We start from the raw sequence: 23,917 nt of genomic DNA, 5'->3' as shown, positions 1-23,917 counted from the left end.
AAGACAGCGAGCTGGCGCAATGGGCAGGCACGGTGTGCTGACGCAACAAGGTGGCACAATAAAAGACACAAGAAAAACATAATGAGAGACTCAGCAAATCAGAGAGCAGAGGTTCCCAGTGCCTCTTAAAGAGGACGAGCAAGACAGTGAGCTGGCATGACAAGATGATTCAACAAGGGAAGCGGATTTGGCTCAACTAATAGAGCATCCGCCTGCCACATGGGAGGTGCAGGGTTCAAACCCAGGACCTCCTGACTCATGTGGTGAGCTGGCGCACGCGCAGTGCTGATGCGTGCAAGGAGTGCCGTGCCACGCAGGGGTGCCCCCGCATAGGGGAGTCCCACACGGAAGGAGTATGCCCCGTAAGGAGAGCCGCCCTGTGCAAAAAAAGTGCAGCCTGCCCAGGAGTGGCACCGCACACAGAGAGAGCTGACGCAGCAAGGTGACACAACAAAAAGAGACACAGATTGCTGATGCCGCTGACAAGAATGCGAGCGGACACAGAAGAACACACAGCAAATAGACACAGAGCAGACAACAGTGGGGGGGGGGGGCAGGGGGAGGCAGGAGGAAGGGGAGAGAAATAAATTTAAAAAAATAAATCTTTGGAAAAAAGTGATGCAACAAGGACACAAGAGGAAAAGCATAATGAGACACACAAGAAAAGCAGGGAATGACTGTGGTTTAAGCAATTAGCCCACCCCCCCCCACACACACACACACATCAGAGGTCCTGGGTTCAGTTCTCATTTCCTCCTAAAGAAACAAAGACAAACAGACATAACATGCAAAACAATGAGGGAGTGGAGAGAAATAAATCTTTAAAAAAAAATTGCGTGAGCGTATGTTTGTGCTCAGGTCATCTGGAGAAAAGTGCACGCACCTGGGAGCGGCAGAGCATAGCCAGTCTCTGGCCCCTGGGTGCTCCTGTGAGGTGGCACATGGTGGGGGGAGTAGCTGGCGGTCTGGCGGTCTCCAGCCGCAGCCTAGGGGTGAGGGGTGGGGGTGGGTGCTAGCAGCACATCCGGGGCCAGGGCCGGAGGGCCCCAGGATGGCCCCTTGGATACCAGGGTGTTCTTCAAGCCAGTTTGCAGCATTTGAGTAATGCAGCACAATCCCAGGGAAGCCTGCAAGGTGGAACAAAGAATTTGTATAGAATTGTGAATATTCGGGTTTTCTTTTACCTAAAGATTAAGTTTTCCTAGCACCCAAATAAATCCAATCTAATTGGATTTATTAAGCAATGAAGTCCTCACCGCATATCGCTTCCTACTGGGAGTGTTTCCCTTTTTTTCCCTAATAAATAAGCTTGGTTTCCTTCTAGAGGGAGGGCCATTAGGAGAGCGGGGTTGGCCCTTCCAAGTAGCCCCACGATGGCCAGCGGGCTCGCCAGTGGCCTGGGCCATCCCCCACTGTGCTGCCGCCTCTCGCCCCCTTGGGTTTTGTTTGAGGAGTGCGGCTCTCTTACCGGCCCCCAGTGTTGTTGGAATTCCATCCGAAATGGATGGTGGAAAAATGTGAGCCCATAGGAGAACATGGAAGTTTTATTATGCTGTGTTTAAAAATCATGGGAATCCCCTAGGGAGAAAACTGGCATGACTTTGAGCGGTTGCTCAGATACCGCTGCGTCCCAGTGGTGCCCGCTGCCCCCCGCGGCCCTCGCCTGCGCTTCCGACCAGGTCGCTCGTCCCTGGGGCCTTGATTCCATTCGATGGTTTTAATGTGCCACGTTGGTTTAAGCTGGTTTAGGTAGTAAGAGATCAAGGTAGATGCCGCATCTTTCTTCTAATTTCTTCTAATGAGAACTGGCAAAAAAATGATCTTGCAAAGGTTCATCTCTGCATAAGATCTTCGAGCATTGGAATATTTTCTCACAGCAGTGATGTTGAAAGGTGACCAGAGTCCCAAGCTGGCTCATATGACTGGTGAAATTTGGCATAATTTGAGTAAAAGAAAAATGGTAGTGTCACCATATTGATAACTCATTGGCACTTAAATTCAATTATATAGCGTAAAAATGCTTTTTGAACTTTTTCCAGTTCTGCAGTTCTTGAAGGAGAGCAGAATTAGGAGGTAGGTGGAGGAGGCTGGCAAGATTCCAGGGGAGACCTCTGGGCACCCCTGGTTCGTCATCGTGGCTAATTTTATAAACTTACAACCTCCCTTCTTTCTCAGTGCAGGTGATAATTAGCTAACATTAGTCTTACGCTTTCTTGGCCATAATTAGGATCATGCAAGTTTATAAATGGGCAGCAAGGGAAGAGAGTAAGGAGATTCTTCCCCTTCCCTTGTTTTAAGTGGGAAGACTGGAGTAAGGGAACCAGCAGGTAAAGGATGTAGACATGGTCGCTTAAGTTGGCATTACCTGAGCTAGGAAGGCACCAAAGCAGCAGAGACAGGTTCAGGCGAAGGGAGCCAGGTCCTGCAGTGCTCAGCGTCAACTGGCAAGTTTTCTTAGCCGAGGGAAGCTTGCAAATGAGGTGGAAGGTTTGCTGCGAGACGGATATTAAAACAAGAAAAACTTCTCACCAGTCATCTAAGGAAGACTGGATTAAACACTCTTCCAAAAGTGCCTTGGTTTCAAAGGACAAACCTTGTATGAGCTCACTGATAGGAAGTAATTAGAATAAGCAAATTCATAGAGTCAGAAATTAGAATACAGGTTACCAGGAGTTGGGGAGGGGGTGGGGAATGGGGGGAGTTAAAGCTTATTGTACAGTTTCTATTTGGGGTAACAGGAAGGTCATGGTAATGGATTGTGTAATGGTAGCACATCACTGCGGATGTAATCAGTAGCGCTGGATAGTACATCGTACTGTGCTCAGAAGGGGAAATTTTAGGTTATATGTATGTTACTAGAAGAAAATTTTTAAAAAAACCACTGCCATAAGCCTGTATTTCAGCTCCTATACTCTGATTTATTGGACTTACTCCACTCAGCTAACATGGAGTTGAAGAAGGTCAACCACCACACCATGGAGCCTAGAGTGTCTACAACTGAAAGCAGGAGAAGTGCATCCAGTATCCATGTGGAATCTAAGCCCCCACTTGACATAGATATGCAATGGACACAACCAATCCAATGTCCACAGAGAAAATGTGGCATGGGCGTGGGAAGGATGGCCATGGTGGCTGCTGGGTGCAGGGAATGGGAGGAAGAGATGAGATGGGGAGGCGTTTTCGGGACGTGGAGTTGTCCTGGGTGGTGCTTCACGGTCAATTAGGGGACATTGTAGATCCCCCCAGAGCCCACTGGATGGAACGTGGGAGAGTGTGGGCTATGATGTGGACCATTGACTATGGGGTGCAGTGATGCTCAGAGATGTACTTACCAGGTGCGATGGATGTGTCATGATGATGGGAGAGAGTGTTGCTGTGGGGGGAGTGGGGGGTGGGGGCGGTGGGGTTGAATGGGACCTCATATTTTTTAAAAAAATTTTTTTTAAAAGTAAAAAATAAATCAATAAAATATACATCAATTCAGAAAGAAAAAAAAAGATAAGCCTGTATTACACAAATAGTGAACCCTAATGTAAACCATGGACTATAGTTACTTGTACAACCATAATAATAATCTTTCATCAGTTGTAACAAAGGTACCCCACTAATGCAGTTATTAATCATTGGAGAGCTGGATTTATAGGCACTATGTATTTTCTGTATGATTTTTCTGTAAATCTACAACTTCTGTAATAAAAACAAAAAAAGCGTGTTGGTTGCAAATTTTAAATGGTTGCAAGAATTCCTAATATGACTTAATAAATACATAATAAAAGGGAGGAGAAAAAAAGAAATGACCAATCTAATAATAATAGATGGGATTTCCTTTTTTTTTTTTTTCCCCAAGACTGCAAAGATAGAAACGTTGACTCAGTTTGAAAACTTACCTAGGTGCCTAATTTGTTCTTTTTTTCCTTTAATTTACACAAGATCTTTTACATGCATGCCTCTTTCCCCTTGCAGGGCATGCTGCTGAAGCGAAGTGGCAAGTCACTGAACAAAGAGTGGAAGAAGAAATACGTCACCCTGTGTGACAATGGCGTGCTCACCTACCACCCGAGTTTACATGTGAGTACGACCCCTCGCAGCAATTCGGCCGCGCAGGCCTGCGGTGGCACGGGGAGCACAGTGTCCACAGCGGTCCAGGCCTCTGCTCTCTGCCTGAAGTGAAAGTAGCAGTTGGTCTCCTGCTCCATCATGACATAACACTGTCCCTCACTCCAGGAGACAGTATGTCTTTTACTCTCTTCTCCTCCCTAGTGGTCAAGCTGTGGGTCTCATTAATCCTACAAAGAATTACAATAAAAGCCATAAATGAAGTAAAATTTTAAGTGGAAATAAAAACACAGGAGCCACGTAGTAAAGAGAAAGGAAGAGAGAGTACATCTATAGGGAAATCTAGAATAAAATGATGCTGAACCCAGGATCCGTCTCTGAGCAGCCAAGAACAAAAGCAAGTTCAGTGCAATTCAGCGTGCAGTTTTTACTGCCAAATAAGAACACTTGCCAGTGCATAAGACTAGAGGAACTTTTCTCTACATTTAAATAAAATGGTAATTTTTTAAATTGGTAATATATGTAAGGTAGATTGAAAACAGAATTAATTTGAATTCTTGGGATTGAGGATGAGGGAGGAGAAATGCAGATATTCTACCCATGGGTAATTTTTTCAGCAAACCTCGATAAAAATCTGAAGATGTGACAATAATTATAGTTCCACAATAACACATCTGATGCAGCTTGCTTAGTGTTAATCTGTCTTGATTTAGAGAAATCTATATAGATATTGGCCAGCCATTGGATTATATCGCTGTATTGAGTTAGGCTTTTTTTTCCCCCAATTTTAAAATTATTAAGCCATGGTACTCAAAACAGCATTGTACTGGCACACAGAAAGACATATAGATGAATGAAATTGAATTGAGAGTTCAGAAATCAACCCTCACATGTAGGGCCAATTGGTTTTTGACAAGAATGCTATATCCACTCAAGTGAGAAAGAATAGTCTTTTTTTTAAATTAATTAATTTTTAATGTTACATTAGGCTTTTAATGTCTAAACATTTTGAAAACTTTAAAAAATTGCACAGTGAGTGCATGTTCATTGACAAGAAACTAGAAATGAGCATATTGAAGAAAATGAAAATCCCTCTCAAGATCCAGTTAGAAAACATGACCATTCACGTTTGGGATGCGTACCCCCAGCCATCTCCATGCCTGCATGCTTTTTTCCACAAGCAGGGAATCCCCCCCCACCCATGCACAGCCTACGGCCTGCGTTCCTCACCGTGCACCTGCTCATGTTGTGTCCTTGCCCGCCACTGTTTTTAGTTGTTATGTAATATCCCATCACGTTGATGCAGCCTTATTCACCAGTGTCTCAAATACAGACATTCAGGAAATAAATGTTACTCTGGATTTTTCTCTTTTTTTTTTAAACTATTATAAATAACTCTAACCAGCACCCCTTGATTTGCCTCTCTGTACACTCGTCTGTTTGCCAAGGATAAATCCCTACAAGTCGGCTTCCCAAGTTGAGGAAATGGATGATTTTATGGCTTTTGATGTGTTGCCAAATTACTTCCTGGAAAGGTTCTCCCAGTCTTTCTACCTTGGCAGTACGTGAGACGGTCCTTCCCTGCGTTCCCAGGAATGCTTAACTTAAACACACACTCTCTTCTGTATTTAGTAAGCGGTGGCCTTGTGGTTTAATTTGCTTGTCAGGGTGGATTGCCTCCTTTCACCCTTGTCTTAGAACAACAGCTGTAAGTCATCCTATTAGGCACCTTTGACTTCTTTCTTGTCTCAATGGGACATCTTCCCTTGTTTTCCCATCAAGTAGACTGTTGAGATATGTGTTCTGCCTTGTATGGAGGAAATCTCTGTGCTCTGTGAGCTCTGCCAGGTTCTTTCGAGAATAGGCTCAGGTCTGTTCCCCAGGTGGCTGTAGAGCAGAGATGGAAGGGCAGTCCCTTCCAGTGCTGCCCCTTCTAGGTCTTTCTGGTTCTGCGGCCTGCTCCCCACCCAGCTCTGTCCCTCAGAACCTCGAAGCTACCTCATCACTGCTTTCTCTCCCCAGACCTGTTCTGCCAGCAGTCAGGGCTGCCTTCATTTCTTCCTAAGATGCTGCAGGGTCAAGGTCTCTTTATTGGCCTCACTGCTTTATGCTCCTTGCAGAGAGACGGGTAATCCAAATAGGACTCACTGCCCAGTAAAAGATGCACTCTGATTGATGGGCACACTTCAGGTCTCCACATGTACTGAGCTGCTGAGCCCAGGTTAGGCTCTAGAAAAGTGGCTTTCTTTTGCCAAGGGGGAAAAGATGGTAACAGTAGGATATGCAGGAAAATTCCTGTAGAAGGGCTGGTGTCTGCTTACTTCTCACCCAACCTCATGCTTAGAGGGTCACAGTCAGCTCTTCTGGTGGTGTCCCTCAGTGTTTGCCAGTGTATCTTTTTTGTTCCCCTAGAAGTATGCGTGGGTATTATTTGAGTACAGAAAAGGGGTACAGTGGATCTCTGCTATATAATTGTATGCCATGCAAGGGCCAGTGCAATTCAATTAATACTGGTACCTAGTTCCCTAAGAGAGCGGCTAATCCCAGCAATGAATTTTTTTTTTAATATAATAAACTTTATTTTTAAGGAAGTTTTAGATTACAGAAAAGTTACATCGAAAGTATAAGGGATTCCCATATACCGAACACCCTACCCCTCCCACATCTTCCCCAATTATTAGCATCTTATAATAGTGTGGTACATTTGTTGTAGTTGATGAATAAACATTGAACCATTGCAACTCAAGGTCTATAGTTTACATTGTGGTTTACACTTAATTCCAATGCCCTAAAACTGCCCTGTGTTCCACTTATTATTCCCTTACCCTCCTCTGACAATCTCTGGTAACCACTATCTTTGTGTCAATATTACATGTTCTTCCATTACTACAATATTAGTAAGTTAACTTTGTCCATGGTTGCATCCCCCACCTTATATTTATTCATTCCTTAACCTTGAAATTGAGAAGGTACTGCTTTGCTTGCAATTGTAGATACTCTCTGTTTTGGGGGGTTGGGCATTGTCCATCATCATCCTTCTGTTAGTTGTCCTGGATGAGTTGGATGAACTAGAGAGTAGATATTGGCTGCAGCTCTGCTGAGATTCAGGGCTTAACCGGTACATGAACAGACAAAAGATTCATGTCTCTGATACATGTATTTAAGGGGTATAGTGCTAATTATAGGCTCAAATAAAAGGGATAGAAGAATCATGTATAGAGAAACTATAAGTGAGTCCTAACTCCGTTACATTGGGAAATAGGTTGTTGTATATTCCAGGTTAGGGCCACCCATAGGGTGCTGATTTCAAGGGGTTGTGTGCCTTGCCTAGTGTCCAGATGGCTCTAGAGCCCTCAGGAGCACCCCTCTTTGAGGCTTTGTCATAGTGACAGTTAGTGAGATCTGCCTGAGATGTGCGTAAGTATAACCTAGGGAATGACCTCTTAACTAATTTGAAATCTCTTAGCTATAAAAACTCTTCTGTATTTAATGTTTCCCCCTTTCAGTCAAGGTCTTCTTTCCAAATGCACTGCTGGTTGGTGCTTAGTATTAATCCCTTGGTGCCAAGGAGGCTCATTCCTGGGAGTCATGACTCATGGGGGGGGGATGGTAGTGTGTTTATTTGCTGCTTTTGGCTTAGAGAGTGGCCACATTTGAGCAACAAGAAGGATTTCAGGAGGTAACGCTTAGGCAATAGTTATTATTAGCCTAAGTTTCAATTTTATAAGAATAAGGTTTGTAGTTACATGCATTAATATTCTTTTGTTAGGCATTGCTGTGTACTTAAGCGATTCCTGCACCTCTGTTTGAAAAAGTAGTAGGATTCCCCAGGATGGGGTTTAATAGTTTGTTTTAGATTATGTGGGTCCCTACCCACTGAGATACCACCCTATGACAAGATGAACACATTCGTATTCCATAGAAGCCTGCCCCAGAGGAACCCTTTCCAGCATGTCCTCCTACCACCAACACCCTGCAACAGTGACCCTCCCCTGCCATATTTCCCAAAAGAACATTACCACAATTGTATTTTCAACCACAGACCTCCACCTCCCCAGAGTTCACCTGTTCCTTCCTGCAGCCCTCCATGTGGTTCCATGGATAGCCCAAACTACCCATCCCCAACCCAGCTCACTCTCACACTCCAGCACCATCAATCCCACTCACATCCCTGCACCACTATCACCCCTACCCAAACCACCTCTTTCCACCGTATCATAGGTTCTGCCCAGATTGAGCATTGGCCCATCACTCTCTACTCTCTTCTATCCTGGTAACCTATCTTCCATTCTCTATCTCTGTGAGTCTGCTCAATATTCTTAAGTCATGACAATGATATCATGCAGTATTTGTCTTTTAGTGATTGGCTTACTTCACTTAACATAAGGTCTTCAAGATTCATCCATGTTGTCCCATGTGTCAATACTTCATTCCTTCTTACAGCCAAGTAATATTCCATTGTATGCACATACCACATTTCGCTTATCCATTCATTTGTCGATGGACACTTTAGTTGCTTTCAACTTTTGGCAATAGTGAATAATGCCACTATGAACTTTGGTGTGCATGTATCGGTTCCTGGCCCAGCTTTCAATTCCTCTGGGTATATACCTGGTAGTGGGATTGCTGGATCATATGGAAATTCTATAGTGAGCTTCCTGAGGAACCGCCAGACTGTCCTCCACAGTGGTTGCACAATTCTATATTCCCACCAGCAGTGGATGAGTGTTCCCATTCCTCCACATCCTCTCAACACTTGTAGTATTGGTTTTTTTTTTAATAGCAGCCAGCCTAATAGATGTAAGATGATATCTCATTGTGACTTGAATTTCCAGAATAAGTGATGTTGAGCATCTTTTCATATGCTTTTTTAGCCATTTGTATTTCCTCTTTAGAAAAATGTCTATTCAAATCTCTTGCCCATTTTTTAAATGAGTTGTTTGTCTTCTTACTTTATAGATATAGTATTTCTTTATATATGCTGAATATTAGACTCTTACCAGATAAGTTGTCTCTAAATATTTTCTCCCACTGAGTAGGCTGCCTTTTCACTTTCTTGACAAACTCCCTTGAAGCACAAAAGTTTTTTATTTTGAGGAGGTCCCATTTATCTATTTTTTTTCATTGCTCACACTTTGGGTGTAAAGTTTATGAAACCATTTCCTACTGCAAGATCTCATAGATGCTTCCCTACATTATCTTCTAGGAGCTTTATGGTCATGGTTCTTATATTTAGTTGTTTGATTCATCTTAAGTAAATTTTTGTATAGGACATGACATGGTCATCTTCTCTCTTTTGGATATAGATATCCAGTTCTCCCAACACCTTTTTGAAGAGGCTATTCTGTCCCAGATGTGTGGGCTTATTGGTCTTATTGAGAATCAGTTGACCATATATGAACAGGTCTGTATCAGAATTCTCAGTTCAGTTCCATTGGTCAGTATGTCTATGCTTGTGCAATACCGTACATTTTGACTGACTGCTGTAGCTTTGTAGTGTGCTTTAAAGTCAGGTAGCATGATTCCTTGGTTTTGTTTTTTCAATGTTTTTGGCTATTCGGGGCCCCTTGCCCTTTAAAATGAATTTCGTAATTGGCTTTTCCAGTTCAGTAAAAAATGGTGTTATAATTTTTATTGATATTGTGTTAAATCTGTAATTCAGTTTGGGTAGGCTAGACCTCTTAATGATATTTAGTCTTTCAGACCATGAACATGGAATATTCTTCTATTTACTTAAGTCTTCTTTGATTTATTTTAACAATATTGTATAGTTTTCTGTGTACAAGTTCTTTACATCCTTTGTTACTTTTATTCTTAGATATTCGATACTTTTAGTTGCTATTGAAAATGGATTTTTTTTTCTTGATTTTCTTCTCAGATTGCTCATTATTAGCGTGAAGAAATACAGTAATGTGCATGTTGATCTTATATCCTGCCACTTTACTGAACTTGTTTAACAGTTCTAGAAGTTTTGTTGTAGATTTTTTTAGGACTTTCTTCATATAGGATCATGTCATCTGAAAATAGGGCATGTTTTATTTCTTCCTTTCCATTTTGGTTCCTTTTATTTCTTTTTCCTGCCTAACTCCTTAAGCAAATACTTTTAACATAGTGTTAAATAAGAGTGCTGTCAACAGGCATCCTTGTCTTGTTCCGAATCTTAGAGGGAAAGCCTTTAGCCTTTCGCCAAAGTGTTTTTTCATCAAGAAAGGATGCTGTATCTAGTCAAATGCTTTTTCTGCATTAAAAGATGACATGTGGTTTTTTTTTCCTGTCTGTTCATATGGTAGATTACATTGATTGATTTTCCTATGTTGAACCATCCTTGCATACCTGGGATAAAACCCACTTGATCATGGTGTACAATTCATTTGATGTGTTGTTGAATACAATTAGCAAGTATTTTGTTGAGGACTTTTGCATCTGAGTTCATTAGAGAGATTGGTTTGTAGTGTTCTTGTGATGTCATTATGTGGCTTTGATATTAGGGTGATGTTAGCATCATAGAGTGAGTTAGGTAATGTTGCCTCCACTGCTTTTTTTTTGGAAGAGTTTAATCCTTTGGAAGGACTGTTGTTCTTTCTGGAATGACTGGTAGAATTCACTTGTGAAGCCATCTTGTCCTGGGCTTTTCTGGTTTGGGAGGCTTTTAATGACTAATTTAATCTCCCTACTTGTGATTTGTCTGTTGAGTTTTTCTATTTCTTTTTTTGCCAGCATAGGCTGCTGCTGTGTTTCTAGAAATTTGTCCATTTCATCTAAGTTAGCCATCTTGTTGGCATATAATTTTTCAAAACATCCTCTTATGATACTCTTTATTTCTGTGGATCAGTGGTGATATCCCCTCTTGTTTTTTATTTTATTTGCATTGTCTCTCTTTTTGTGTGTGTTAATCTAGCTAGGGGACTGTCAATTTCATTAATCTTCTTAAAGAACTAGCTTTTGATTTTGTTAACGTTTTCTAGTTTTTTCGTTTGCAATTTCATTTAATTCTGCTCTAATTTTTGTTATTTCCTTTCTTCTACTTGTTTTGAGATTAGTTTATTGTTCTTTTTCCAGTTCCTCCAGTTGTACAGTTAGGTCTTTGATTTTAGCTCTTTCTTCTATTTTAATATAAACATTTATGGCTATAAATTTCCCTGTCAGCACTGCTCTAACTGCATCCCATAAGTTTTGATATGTTGTGTTCTCTTTTTCATTCTTTTTGGGATAGTTACTGATTTCTTTTGCAGAAAATCTTGGCCCACTGATTATTTAAATAGAGTGTGTTATTTAACTTCCATATATTTGTGCCTTTTCTGGTTCTCTGCCCTGTATTAATTTCCAGCTTCATTCCGTTCTGGTCAGAGAAATTATTTCATATAATTTCAATCTTTCTGAATTTGTTGAGACTTGTTCTGTGACCTAGCATGTGGTCTGTCCTGAAGAATGATCCATGTGCACTCGAGAAGAATGTATATCCTGCTGTATTAGGGTGCAATGTTCTGTATATGTCTATTAAGTGTATCTCCTCTAACATATCATTCAAAGTCTCTGTTTCTTTACTAAACTTTCTGTCAAGATGGTCTGTCTAATGGTGAAAATGTTGTTTTGTTTTTTTTTTATAATGGTGTGTTAAAGACCCCTACTATGTAGAGGCAACTATTACTCCCATTAGTTTTGTCACTGTTTGCCTCATGTACTTTGGCACACACTGTTTAGATGCATAAATGTTTATCATTGTTCTTTCTTTTTAATAGATTACCCCTTTTATTAATATATAGTGTCCTTCTTTGTCTCTTACAGTCGTTTTGCATTTAAAGTCTATTTTGTCCAATATTAGTATAGATATTTCCACCCTTTTTTGATTATTATATGCATGTAAAGTCATTTTCCAGCCTTTTTTTTTTTTTTGCAGCCTCCTTGCATCCCTGGGTCTAAGGTGAGTTTCTTGTAGGTAGCATGGAGATGGGTTGTATTTCCTTATCCATTCTGCCAATCTTTAGTTTTTGATTGGAGAGTTTAATCCATTAACATTCAGTGTTAATATTGTCACGGCAAGACTTACATTGGCCATTTTTTTCTTTAGGTTTCTATATAATATATTTTGTTTTTATTTCTCTGTTTATCCTTTTAGTTACACTTACTAGTAATCTTTATTTCTACACTGTCCTCCCACGCTCTCTCTCCTGTTTTTTCCCTTCAACCTACAGAACTCCCTTTAGTATTTCTTGAGGGACAGGACTCTTGTTGACAGTCTCTCAATTTCTGTTTATCTGTGAGTATTTTGAACTCTGCCTCATTTTTGAGTGCCAGCTTTGCTGGATACAGAATTATTGGCTCTCAGTTTTTTTCTTTTAGTACCTTAACTATGTCATACCACTCCCTTTTCGCCTCCATGGTTTCAGATGAGAAATCAGCACTTAATCTATTGAGCTTCCTTTGTATATGATAGATCTCTTCTCTTACTGCTTTCAGAATTCTCTCTTTGTCTTGCATGCTTGAAAATCTGATAACTACATGTCTTGGGGTAGGCCTGTTAGGATTTATTCTGTTTGTAGTATGCTGAGCTTCCGGGACGTACACATCCTTATCCATCGTAAGAGGTGTGAAATTTTCGACCATTATTTCTTCCAACACTCCTTTTGTCCCCTTTGCCTCCTCTTCTCCCTTTGGGATGCCTATAATGCATATGTTTGTGGGTTTCATGTCCTTCAATTCCCTGAGTTCCTGCTGAATTTTTTCTTTTTAAAAAAATCTCTCTCTTCAACTATCTGATAGTCTATCTTCAGTATCACTAATTCCTTCCTCTGCTTGTTCCAGTTTGCATGTTCAACTGTGCTTCCAATACATTTTTAATTTCTTGCATTGTGCCTTTCATCACCATCAGATCTGTTATCTTTTTATGTTTGTTTACAATTTATCCTGTATTTTCCCCCAGTGTCTTAATATCCTTTATCTGTTCCTTCACTTCATTAAGTTGATTCATGACGTTTGTTTGGACATCCTTGATTAGTTGTTCCTTGTTCTGTATCTCCTTCTGCTTTTTAGTCTGTTCATTAGACTTAGCCATGTCTTTCTGTTTCTTAGTATGGCTTGAAATGTTTTGCTGGTGTGTAGGCATCTGTTTTTCTTGATGGGCTTATTCAGTTGGTTAGCTTCTCTTTCTAGTCTAGGGTTTTATTTTGTTTTGTTTTCTGTTAAGGGTCGTCTTTGACACTTGGCTCCACTTTTTCTTTATCTTTGTAGTTGTCTGTGTTTGCTCCCCAAAAATATATATTACATCCATAAAAAAAGAAAGAGAAAAAGAATAACTTTTTTAAAAAGGAACCATGAAAGAACCAGGAAAAAAAATGAGTAATAAAAGTGAAAAATCAAAAATTAAAGAAGGAATAAGAATTTTAAAAGTAGAAGGAAAAAAAAAGAGGAAAACAAATCAAATCAAAGACTGGAAAGATAAGAAGAGAAGAAAGAAAGCAAAGGCAAGACAAGAAAAGGTGGAATGAAAGAAAAGAAAAGGGGTGGGGCAGAGCCAGCTAGGGCACCCCAAGATCCTACGACTTTTAAGTACCCTTTTTCTTGAATTGGGGCTTGGCCTACTACTACAGTCCTTTAACTGTTTTCTGTAGCTTTTAGAAAGATGTTTCTGGCCAGTTCTTGCTGATTGTTCAAAGCTTCTGTTGGGAGCAGAGCCATCTTGATTGAGGTGGCATTCAGTGTATCTCACTGGTAATTTTACTGAAGCATTCTACAAACAAAGAAAGAGTGTTTATCAATAGTGGGATAACTGTGCCAGCTCCTGTGGCTTGTGGAGCTTATCAATTTCATATACTGGAAAGAAAACTTCTTTTGGGGTAGGGTGTCTATTAAGCTCATAGTTCCATCATGCAGTGAGGGTTGGGGGTTTGAAAGCACTAGGCTTGGGGATGCATCAACTCTGAAAGTTCAAACAGATTCCCACCTGGGACCCTGCAGCTGCAGCATCATGGCAAGCAGGATTTAGTTATCGCTGTCCTGCTTCCCTACATTCTTTGTGCCAGCACAGACATCTACCCCCTGTCGACATGTGCTTGGTCCACAGGCCCCATCAGGCTGGTCCCTGGCTCCATCACCAGCCGTCATGGACTTTGTTATCATTAACCTTCACTAGGAGTCCTTCCCTGAAAGTCAAAGAGATCTTGGAATTATTTGCCTGCTCTTCTGGATCAGACCCAAGAAGTGGAATTATAGGGTCTCACCCTTGTCCTCCTCCATTGGGGTACCCGGAGCTCAGGAGGACCGACTGGTATCTGATCTTTGCCTGCGTTGGGTAGCACTGTCCGTAAGGCAACTCTCTCCCCAAGTCTGCTCTGTGTGCTCCTGCCCAAGCAGAGAAATTACAGCCCCAGATGAAGCAGGCCAGTGGGCGGCAGGAGTTTATAGATGCAGGCATGGCATTTGCTGCCTGTAGGACAGAGCTGCCGAACCAAGCCTCTTCCCCCACCAGCCTCAGTAGTGCCTCCTCGGCTCTCGAACATTCCCAGCAGTATCAGTTTTCTAATAGGTTTGCTTGGAAAAGATGTCCCAACAGCAATGGGCCGCAGCTTAAACGTATTTTTTGCGTTGTGGAAGCAGAAGGCTGACCTTTTCCTAAACTTCCTAAAAACTCTCGCAAGTATTTTTACACATCATCACTGGGTGCCCTCAACAAAAAATTTCCCGGAAGAGATCACTTCTATTCCTTAGAAGCAGATGTTGTTGCTTACTGTTCAGTTGTCTGTGGACACGGTTGTATAAAAGATCATTTGGACATGAACCATAAGTTTAAACCCCAAGCTCAATGTTTCCCACTCGTTGGTGTGGTAGTTAACAAGCTGGGGCTCTTGACATAGCAGCTGGTCACTGTGTGGCCTCAGCCATGCACCGAGCTTGTGGAACCCTAGAGAATGAACCTCGGCTTCAGAAACGAGCTGCCAGTCATGACGTTGAAACCACCTGGTGTTGTGGCAGCCACACTTGTGCACGGGATTGGGTTGGCGGGAGGGCGAGGAGCTGACTGTGTGCTTGGAATGCGTCGGCCACCACAGGAGCTCCCGAGGGTTGGTCTCCATTCTTCCTGCCCCACTTGGAACCCCAGCAAGGGACCTGGCTGGATGGTGGCCCCCAGGGCCACTTCCTGCCCCCAACGCCAGCGCTTCACATCTCCCTGTCCTCGTTTTCCCGCGTTCCCCTGGTCACAGCTTCCTCCTGAAGCCTCAAGTGCCTCCACTTTTGTGCTGCCATCCCTATTACAAGTGTCTTTCTTTTCGGCCCCAAACCTAATTCCTGACAAGATTATTTAGGAGGCCAGACCTCCTTGTGTTCTTCTGATAGGACACTCAGCCTCCCTCTGCGCGTTCCTTGGCCCAAGGCTTTGGCGTTCCCTTGACCAGAGAGTAGGTGTGAGGAAGCCTTTTCACCCCAGCTGGACTTCCTGTTGTTGAGCCATGTGTGTTCCCTAGAAACCTTAACCAGATTTCTTAGGAGAGAGCCTCTGTTTGTAGGCCAGGAGTGGAATTACCCATAAGCAACCAGGTCATAAGATGTTGTGATTTCCCTATCAAGGAGAAAAAAATGGGCGAGAGGGAGCTGCGGCCTGGATGGAGAGAGGGCTCTGAAGGCTGAGGCTTCAATGCCTCCCTCCCCCGGTGTTCTCACCTGGGCTCCAGGCAGTCTTCTCTTCGCCCTTCGCCCACCACCTTCCCTCCCAACTTGCTCTTCACCAGGGGCATAGGCGTCCTGGCAGCAGCTGCTTCCACTACATTGCAGGTAAAGAGGAGGGGGCGTGCACGTAGGAGGAAGAGGTGATGGTGGCTGTGGCACCCCCCGAGATGCCCCTAAAGACCAGTGGTTCCCAAACTGGGTGCCCAGCCGAGTCATGGGGGTGGGGGTTGGGGGCCAAGGTAGCTCCGCTCTGTAGGTGTGCAGTGAGCAGTGGCCATTAGGGGAGGGCTGAAAGAATGCCCAGTGTCCGCGGCATCGTTTGTGTAGGGAGTATGTTCAGTGGCTGGTCTGTGGGGCACTTGGACGACACAACCTTTCCAGAAATTGGAGCCTATCTGGGGCCCTTCCAGATCCTATACACACAGTCTGGGCTGCAGGCCAAGCCTGGTTCTCTTGTAGGTGGTACATTGTCAGGTGAGCCTTGAGAAATGGCTGGAAGGTTTCGTTCTGGAAATCTAGAGAAAGAATAAATTCAGTGTGGGAAGTTGGGTGCTGATGTCTTCTTGAGGTCATTTAGATTCTTACAAGTGTGTGATACTGAACTTGTCGTCAAAAACTCTTTCACAAGCTGAGGCTTTCCAGGGTTAGTTGAGCATGGAAGGAAGGAGCAATCAAGGAGTGAACCTGCCAGGTGGGAGTAGTTCAGTGGTACATCTAAGGCTGGGGCCGAGTCACCCAGTTCAGTTGATTCAGCTTTCCCTTCTAAGATGCTTTTTTTAAATTAAATAAAATACATAACCCAGTGTAGGTAAAGGATGGGAATCTCAACTAAAACAGTGAAATCACTTCGAGTTGGTGGACACCCCACGAAGGATGACCAAGCATGCTGGTTTGCCCAGGACCAAGAAGGTTCCTGGAATGCGGGACCTGGGACTTTTCAGTGATAAAACCAAAAGCATTCCAAGCAAACGAGGCCAGGCTGGTTACCCAGCCTTTCTCTTTACTTGGCGTTTTGCACACACAACCCAGAACACTGAAATGAGACTGAGATAGTAAAAGCTGCTACTGCTCCGTGGTGCCACATCTTTGTTTCTCTGAGACCTTTAAAAAGCCTGAATCGCTTTACCTCATTGAGGGAGATATGTTTTAGATCCCATCAGTTGGAGTAAAGACAGCTCTTCTAAGAACCGTGATTCCCTTTCTCTGTGGACTTAAATGTGAGCCGTAGGGACCACCTTGATAGAAAAATAGAGGGGGAATGAGAAAGAACTTTGACCTCAGGGCGTCACAGTTCACTGTGACTACCCATTCATCTTACAGCCTGCGTCATAGAGCTAGGGCTCCAGCGAACAGACAAGGAGTTCAGCTGAAATTCCTGCTGATGAAGATGTGTGCGACAAGATTCCTGAGTGGACCCAGAAAAATTAGCTCATAACCCCCCTGGCTGAGCCAAGGACCCCCCAGCGCCCTGTCCAGGAAGACTCACCCTGAGTCCCAGCCCTGTCTGTCTGCTGGGCATCCTTGGAAGATCGTCTGGCATCTGGGGACGGACGTCCTCTTTTAACCCTCATGTGCCTGAAGTGCTCACACCTTTTATGATCTTCTCCCAGATGGTTCCCATGCTGGGTGTTGCCCATGTTGAAAGCTGCCCATAGCTCTGTCATACAGACTTGTACAGACTGGGGTTTTATGTCCTAAAGGACATTTAGTACTAGATAGATCCATCTCCAATCCCGTGGCTTCAATTCTCCTGCCACACACAAAGCCTTTGATTCTGTATGTTATTGAGGGTTTTTTCCTCCCAAGTCAGCAGAGACAAACATGAAGTATCTCAGCCATCATGGGAATGCAAATCCTAGTTTCCATTTTCAAAATCAGACTATAGAAAATCCACTTCCTTACTGATGGAACAATAATGAGAAGATCTGAGATGATTCCTAAGTAAGTGTTCTTCTCAAAAGAAGTACGGACTCAAGAAAAAAAGGAAGAAGTCTCTGTTAGGAGAACAGCAAGTCTCGACTCAACCCATTGCTGGTAACTGTCATTTTAAATACACAGGTGCCTCACCTAAAATAAGGACGTTTTAGGTGAGGATTCAGTCCCTTCGGTGAGCTCCACACGTCTGCCAGGGTGGCTCTCACATCCTGAGAGGTGGTGAACATCTAGCTACACGTGGAAAGCCGCATCGTTGCTTTTCCCAGAACATTTCAGAAGTGGAGACTAGTTCCCATCTGGATAGTTAAATTGACGAACTCAAAGCCCAGATTCCAGACAAAATCTTGGACTCATTGGCCAGCTGATAATCCCGAGAATGTAGGATTGACTGAGTCACATAGCCTGTGGGGCCAGCTGCAGTAAGCATAATTTGTTTTCTGATTAAGAATATGGGTAATACGGTCCTTAAAGAGTGATTTCTTTTGGACTAAGCTTATTGACTGCTTATTGGAAGCCTGCACACTTTCTCTTTATGTAGGACAAGTCTTCAAGGACACAACAACCAATTTGGTTATCCAAGGGGCGGGGATCTCATTTTTACAGAGGGTAGAAATATAATTTTGAATCTCTGAGTGTTAACTGCATTTTAGTCATACCTTAAAGAGGTAATCACACAAGCTCCTCAAAGCTTATAAGTTACATATAAATCTAGGTGGCTTGGCCCTCAAAATATTTATGTAGCATTAAGTGTAGTTTCTTTAAAAAGCTTTCAGCTCTAAGAGGGCTCTCAGAAAAGGGGGGCGGACGTTCTGTTTCTGCAGATGATGGTCATTGTTTTGCTCTCCTTCTGCTTGACCGTGAGGTGGGCACAGAAGCGGCACGAAAATGATGCAGCTTTCAAAATCATGGTCTTTAAAACAATAGCAGTGTTTATACTAAGTGAAAAAATGCAGTTTAGGACACACTTCTACTCTTTAGACATTGTATACCCAGATGCAGAACACATGGAAGAAACCAATTTAATATGTGGGAACGTGGCTCAGTTGTGATTTCTGATTTCTCTGTCTCTGCTACTGATATCATATCACATTGGTTTACACGTGTTAAAGTATTTATTGCATAAGCTGGGATGTTCGCCAGCTGATGCAGCAGCCCCAGCAGCAGCGCTCCCAAACTAGCCAAGAGCCTGGCGTTAGAACGTGTTGGCAGGAAGCCAGCCCAGCAGCCCACACAGGTGTGCCCTCCCTGGAAGCTGTGGGCCGGTGTGCCCTCCCTGGAGGCTGCGGGCCCGGTGTGCCCTCCCTGGAGGCTGCGGGCCTGGGTGTGCCCTCCCTGGAGGCTGTGGGCCCGGGTGTGCCCTCCCTGGTGGCTGCAGGCCTAGGTGTGCCCTCCCTGGAGGCTGCAAGCCTAGGTGTGCCCTCCCTGGAGGCTGCGGGCCCGGGTGTGCCCTCCCTGGAGGCTGCGGGCCCGGGTGTGCCCTCCCTGGAGGCTGCGGGCCCGGGTGTGCCCTCCCTGGAGGCTGCGGGCCCGGGTGTGCCCTCCCTGGAGGCTGCGGGCCCGGGTGTGCCCTCCCTGGAGGCTGCGGGCCCGGGTGTGCCCTCCCTGGAGGCTGCGGGCCCGGGTGTGCCCTCCCTGGAGGCTGCGGGCCCGGGTGTGCCCTCCCTGGAGGCTGCGGGCCCGGGTGTGCCCTCCCTGGAGGCTGCGGGCCCGGGTGTGCCCTCCCTGGTGGCTGCAGGCCTGGGTGTGCCCTCCCTGGAGGCTGCGGGCCCGGGTGTGCCCTCCCTGGTGGCTGCAGGCCTAGGTGTGCCCTCCCTGGAGGCTGCGGGCCCGGGTGTGCCCTCCCTGGAGGCTGCGGGCCTGGGTGTGCCCTCCCTGGAGGCTGCGGGCCCGGGTGTGCCCTCCCTGGAGGCTGCGGGCCCGGGTGTGCCCTCCCTGGAGGCTGCGGGCCCGGGTGTGCCCTCCCTGGAGGCTGTGGGCCCGGGTGTGCCCTCCCTGGTGGCTGCGGGCCTAGGTGTGCCCTCCCTGGAGGCTGCGGGCCTGGGTGTGCCCTCCCTGGAGGCTGCGGGCCCGGGTGTGCCCTCCCTGGAGGCTGCAGGCCTAGGTGTGCCCTCCCTGGAGGCTGTGGGCCCGGGTGTGCCCTCCCTGGAGGCTGCAGGCCTAGGTGTGCCCTCCCTGGAGGCTGCGGGCCCGGGTGTGCCCTCCCTGGAGGCTGCGGGCCTGGGTGTGCCCTCCCTGGAGGCTGTGGGCCGGGTGTGCCCTCCCTGGAGGCTGCGGGCCTGGGTGTGCCCTCCCTGGAGGCTGCGGGCCTGGGTGTGCCCTCCCTGGAGGCTGTGGGCCGGGTGTGCCCTCCCTGGAGGCTGCGGGCCTGGGTGTGCCCTCCCTGGAGGCTGCGGCCCGGGTGTGCCCTCCCTGGAGGCTGCGGGGCCGGGTGTGCCCTCCCTGGTGGCTGCGGGCCCGGGTGTGCCCTCCCTGGAGGCTGCAGGCCTAAGTGTGCCCTCCCTGGAGGCTGCGGGCCCGGTGTGCCCTCCCTGGAGGCTGCGGGCCCGGGTGTGCCCTCCCTGGAGGCTGCGGGCCCGGGTGTGCCCTCCCTGGTGGCTGTGGGCCCGGTGTGCCCTCCCTGGAGGCTGCGGGCCTAGGTGTGCCCTCCCTGGAGGCTGTGGGCCCGGGTGTGCCCTCCCTGGTGGCTGCAGGCCCGGGTGTGCCCTCCCTGGAGGCTGCGGGCCCGGGTGTGCCCTCCCTGGAGGCTGCAGGCCTAGGTGTGCCCTCCCTGGAGGCTGTGGGCCCGGGTGTGCCCTCCCTGGAGGCTGCAGGCCTAGGTGTGCCCTCCCTGGAGGCTGCGGGCCCGGGTGTGCCCTCCCTGGAGGCTGCGGGCCTGGGTGTGCCCTCCCTGGAGGCTGTGGGCCGGGTGTGCCCTCCCTGGAGGCTGCGGGCCTGGGTGTGCCCTCCCTGGAGGCTGCAGGCCTGGGTGTGCCCTCCCTGGAGGCTGTGGGCCAGGTGTGCCCTCCCTGGAGGCTGCGGGCCTGGGTGTGCCCTCCCTGGAGGCTGCGGCCCGGGTGTGCCCTCCCTGGAGGCTGTGGGCCGGGTGTGCCCTCCCTGGTGGCTGCGGGCCCGGGTGTGCCCTCCCTGGAGGCTGCAGGCCTAAGTGTGCCCTCCCTGGAGGCTGCGGGCCCGGTGTGCCCTCCCTGGAGGCTGCGGGCCCGGTGTGCCCTCCCTGGAGGCTGCGGGCCCGGGTGTGCCCTCCCTGGAGGCTGCGGGCCCGGGTGTGCCCTCCCTGGTGGCTGTGGGCCCGGTGTGCCCTCCCTGGAGGCTGCGGGCCTAGGTGTGCCCTCCCTGGAGGCTGTGGGCCCGGGTGTGCCCTCCCTGGTGGCTGCAGGCCCGGGTGTGCCCTCCCTGGAGGCTGTGGGCCCGGTGTGCCCTCCCTGGAGGCTGCAGGCCTGGGTGTGCCCTCCCTGGAGGCTGCGGGCGTGTGGCCCCTCGCTGCTCACAGCTGTTTGCCAGTAACTCCATTTCTTCCCAGGGGGTCAGCTGAGGCAGGAGTGGGTAGTGCTGGCCCTTGCCTCGCTAGGAGTGGCCTGCGCCCACGGTATTCTCTGGGCAGCACAGAGGAGACGCGCCGACGCCGTGCCCGTTGCCCTTGGTCTCGGCACCAGAGGGGCCCACGGGAAGGAGCCTGGCTGAGGGCGGGGCTCAGGCCTGGCCCTGCCCTTTCCTGGTTGACCCTCCCGAAGTCCTTTCACCCCTCCAGGGCGCTGTTTCCTCTTCCATCAAAGGCAAGTAGCAGGCCCTCCCGGGGGGATTGATGCGAGGATTAAGTCACTGGAACACATCAGGTCTTGATGGCGTTTGGAGCCCCCGGTCCTTCCCTGGCAACGCTCAGTAAAGGGCATTTAACTTCTCACCCCACGGTTTGGCGCAGGGGTCCCCAGTGCGGCTCCGCTCCTGCTCCCAGCCTTGTCTTTCCATCTGCTTTCCACCTGGGGTGCCGGCTCCCACAGCGCCGTCCCGGACTCCAGGCCTTTCAGGGTCTGCCTGGCAGGCTTTAGTGAAGCCCACTGGGGGGCAGGGTCTTTTGTTTTTGTTCCGTGCGTAGGGGTCACGGGGGAATAGGGCGTGGTCCCGCCCGAGCTCCAGGTCCCGGCCGGCCTCGGGCAGCGGCATTGCTCCCAGCCCGCCTCCCACGCCCCCCTTGACACTCTGGCTCTGCTTTCAATATTCCACCACAAAGGGGATCGGTGAGCATAAGCACATGCTCCGTAAGCTCCCCAAGTGCAGGCCAGCGTGCCCACACCCACATGTACACGGCACACAGTGTTATACGGGTGCCACAAAGTTTCTTCAAAGACTGCTGAAACCCCCCCCCCCCCAAAATGTAAGGGTAGACCAGGAAGTCATGGAGCTCCTGAGGAAGAGGTGTGGAAATCCATGGTAACAGATCTAAACTGCCCGAGCTGCCTGTTTAGACCAATGCCCAGTACACGGGTTCACATAGACTCTACTGAACAACCCTGGGCAAAGCTGCAGGGGTTTCTGAGACTGGCAGGAACTGGCTCCCAAGGAAGCCGGAAGAATCCCAAGCATGGTACTAAAAGATAAACCATACGTCTTAGGACTTGCTCAGCTTTGTCGAGCTTCGCTGGCTTCTCTTTTCCCGTTCCTGTCTTGGTCTCCCTCTTTTCTCCTCCCTGGGAATCCATCCAGGAAGTCTCTAGAAATCACACTTAGCAGAGAGAACTTCCCAGACCACACCTCTCTCTGAGCTATTAGACCTGCCTTTCTGTTCTACTGAACTAGAGCAGCTGCTGCCCACAGGGTTTTCCAAAACTCATCAACCGTAAGCACAATAGCAATTAGTTTTAAGGTTCTTTTCACCTTATAAGTGTCATGTTTTTATTTATTTTACTCCATCTAATTTGTTAAAATTCCCACTCCCCTTGGGAGGAAGTCCATGTTTCCTGATGTGACTTTCTAGATTTTGCCTCCTCATATCCCAGCTGACCTCCTCAGACTCACTACTCAGCCCTGATGTCCTGGTTTTCTTTTAATTTTTCACACTTGCCCTTCCTCTGGCCTCTCTCCTTGCCTGGCCAACTCCTGCTCATCCTTCCTGTCCAGGCTTAAATGCCACTTCCTCTGGGAAGTTTCCTCCATGAGAGGTACATTCGGGTGCCTGCTGCATGTGCCCTCACCTTACTCGATTGGGTTATTTCTTTATTCTCTTGGCTTGTTTCATGGCCTCATTCTTCCATGAGACTGGGCGATCCTTGAAGCAGGATTGCTGGCCAGTCCTGTCTCCAGCATATCCCTAGCATCCGGAACACTGGATGGATGGATGGATGGATGGATGGATGGATGGGGATTGGATGATGGATGATGGATGGGTGGATGGATGGGTGATGGAAACAACCGCCCAGCCTCCTTCCTGTGTTGGCCAGGGACCCATCTTGGGATGGGGGTGGTTGTCTTTTTCCTGTCTGTGCTTGGGGTGACCTGGGAAGTATTTTTGGCACTGATCTAGCTTGTTTCAGAGAGCATCATAAATTGTTTCTTCTATATATCAACACTTCCAAACTCATGGAAAGAGATTCGTATCGTGGTATAAATATCTTCAGGAAAAACAGACAACTTTCGCTAGAAAAAGTGGTTCCTAAAAAACTCATTCCTCTTGCCCAGAAAAAAGTTAGATTCTTTATCAAAATCTTCCTTCTACCTGCGGAATTCCTTATTTATTTTTCTATAGTCCCCAGAACTTTGGAAATTGTTTAGGATTTATAAATAAAATGGCTGAAATGCTTCTTATTTTACAAGTTATCCTGACGTCAATACCACAGAGAGTGAATTAAAGAAAGTCTGCTTTAATCCATTGTTCATTCTCCAGTCTTGAGGATTTAGGGATGGCAGTATCCACTCTGCCTCTAATTGAGAGGGGGCTTAGATCCCATGGGGCAGATGGATGGGACTGTCTTGCTTGCAGTTGCACTCTCTCTGTGTTCCTTGGGATAGTCATTGTCCATCATCATCTCCTCATTAGTTGTCCTGGCTAAGTCCAATGAACTGGAAAGTATATGTTGCAAAAGTTGAGATTCAGGGCCCAGCTGGTATGTAGATGGACCAAAGATTTACATCTCTTGGACATAACACCTATCAAGTAGAGTACTAACTATAGTTCAAATAGAAGGGGCAGAAGAGCCATATGTAGGGAAAACACAAATGAGTCCATCTCTGTCACACTGGGGAGCATAAATTCCAAAGTAAGGCCCATTGGCAG

General features: G+C 47.0%; 1 protein-coding gene across 3 annotated transcripts in view; it reads left to right on the top strand.

Annotated features, from left to right (window-relative positions):
* Nucleotides 1-23,917, top strand: part of AGAP1 (ArfGAP with GTPase domain, ankyrin repeat and PH domain 1) — a 617,334-nt gene that overhangs the window by 375,478 nt on the left and 217,939 nt on the right. For all 3 annotated transcript variants that reach the window (XM_058299852.2, XM_058299856.2, XM_058299853.2), the window contains exon 10: nt 3,964-4,068. In XM_058299852.2, coding sequence (XP_058155835.1) covers nt 3,964-4,068 — 105 coding nt within the window. The remainder of the gene's footprint in view (nt 1-3,963; nt 4,069-23,917) is intronic.

This window comes from Dasypus novemcinctus, chromosome 7 (assembly GCF_030445035.2).
Source record: "Dasypus novemcinctus isolate mDasNov1 chromosome 7, mDasNov1.1.hap2, whole genome shotgun sequence".
NCBI classification, from domain to species: Eukaryota; Metazoa; Chordata; class Mammalia; order Cingulata; family Dasypodidae; genus Dasypus; species Dasypus novemcinctus.
The sequence above is the reverse complement of the archived record's forward strand: the minus strand, read 5'-3'. Positions and strand labels throughout refer to the sequence as shown.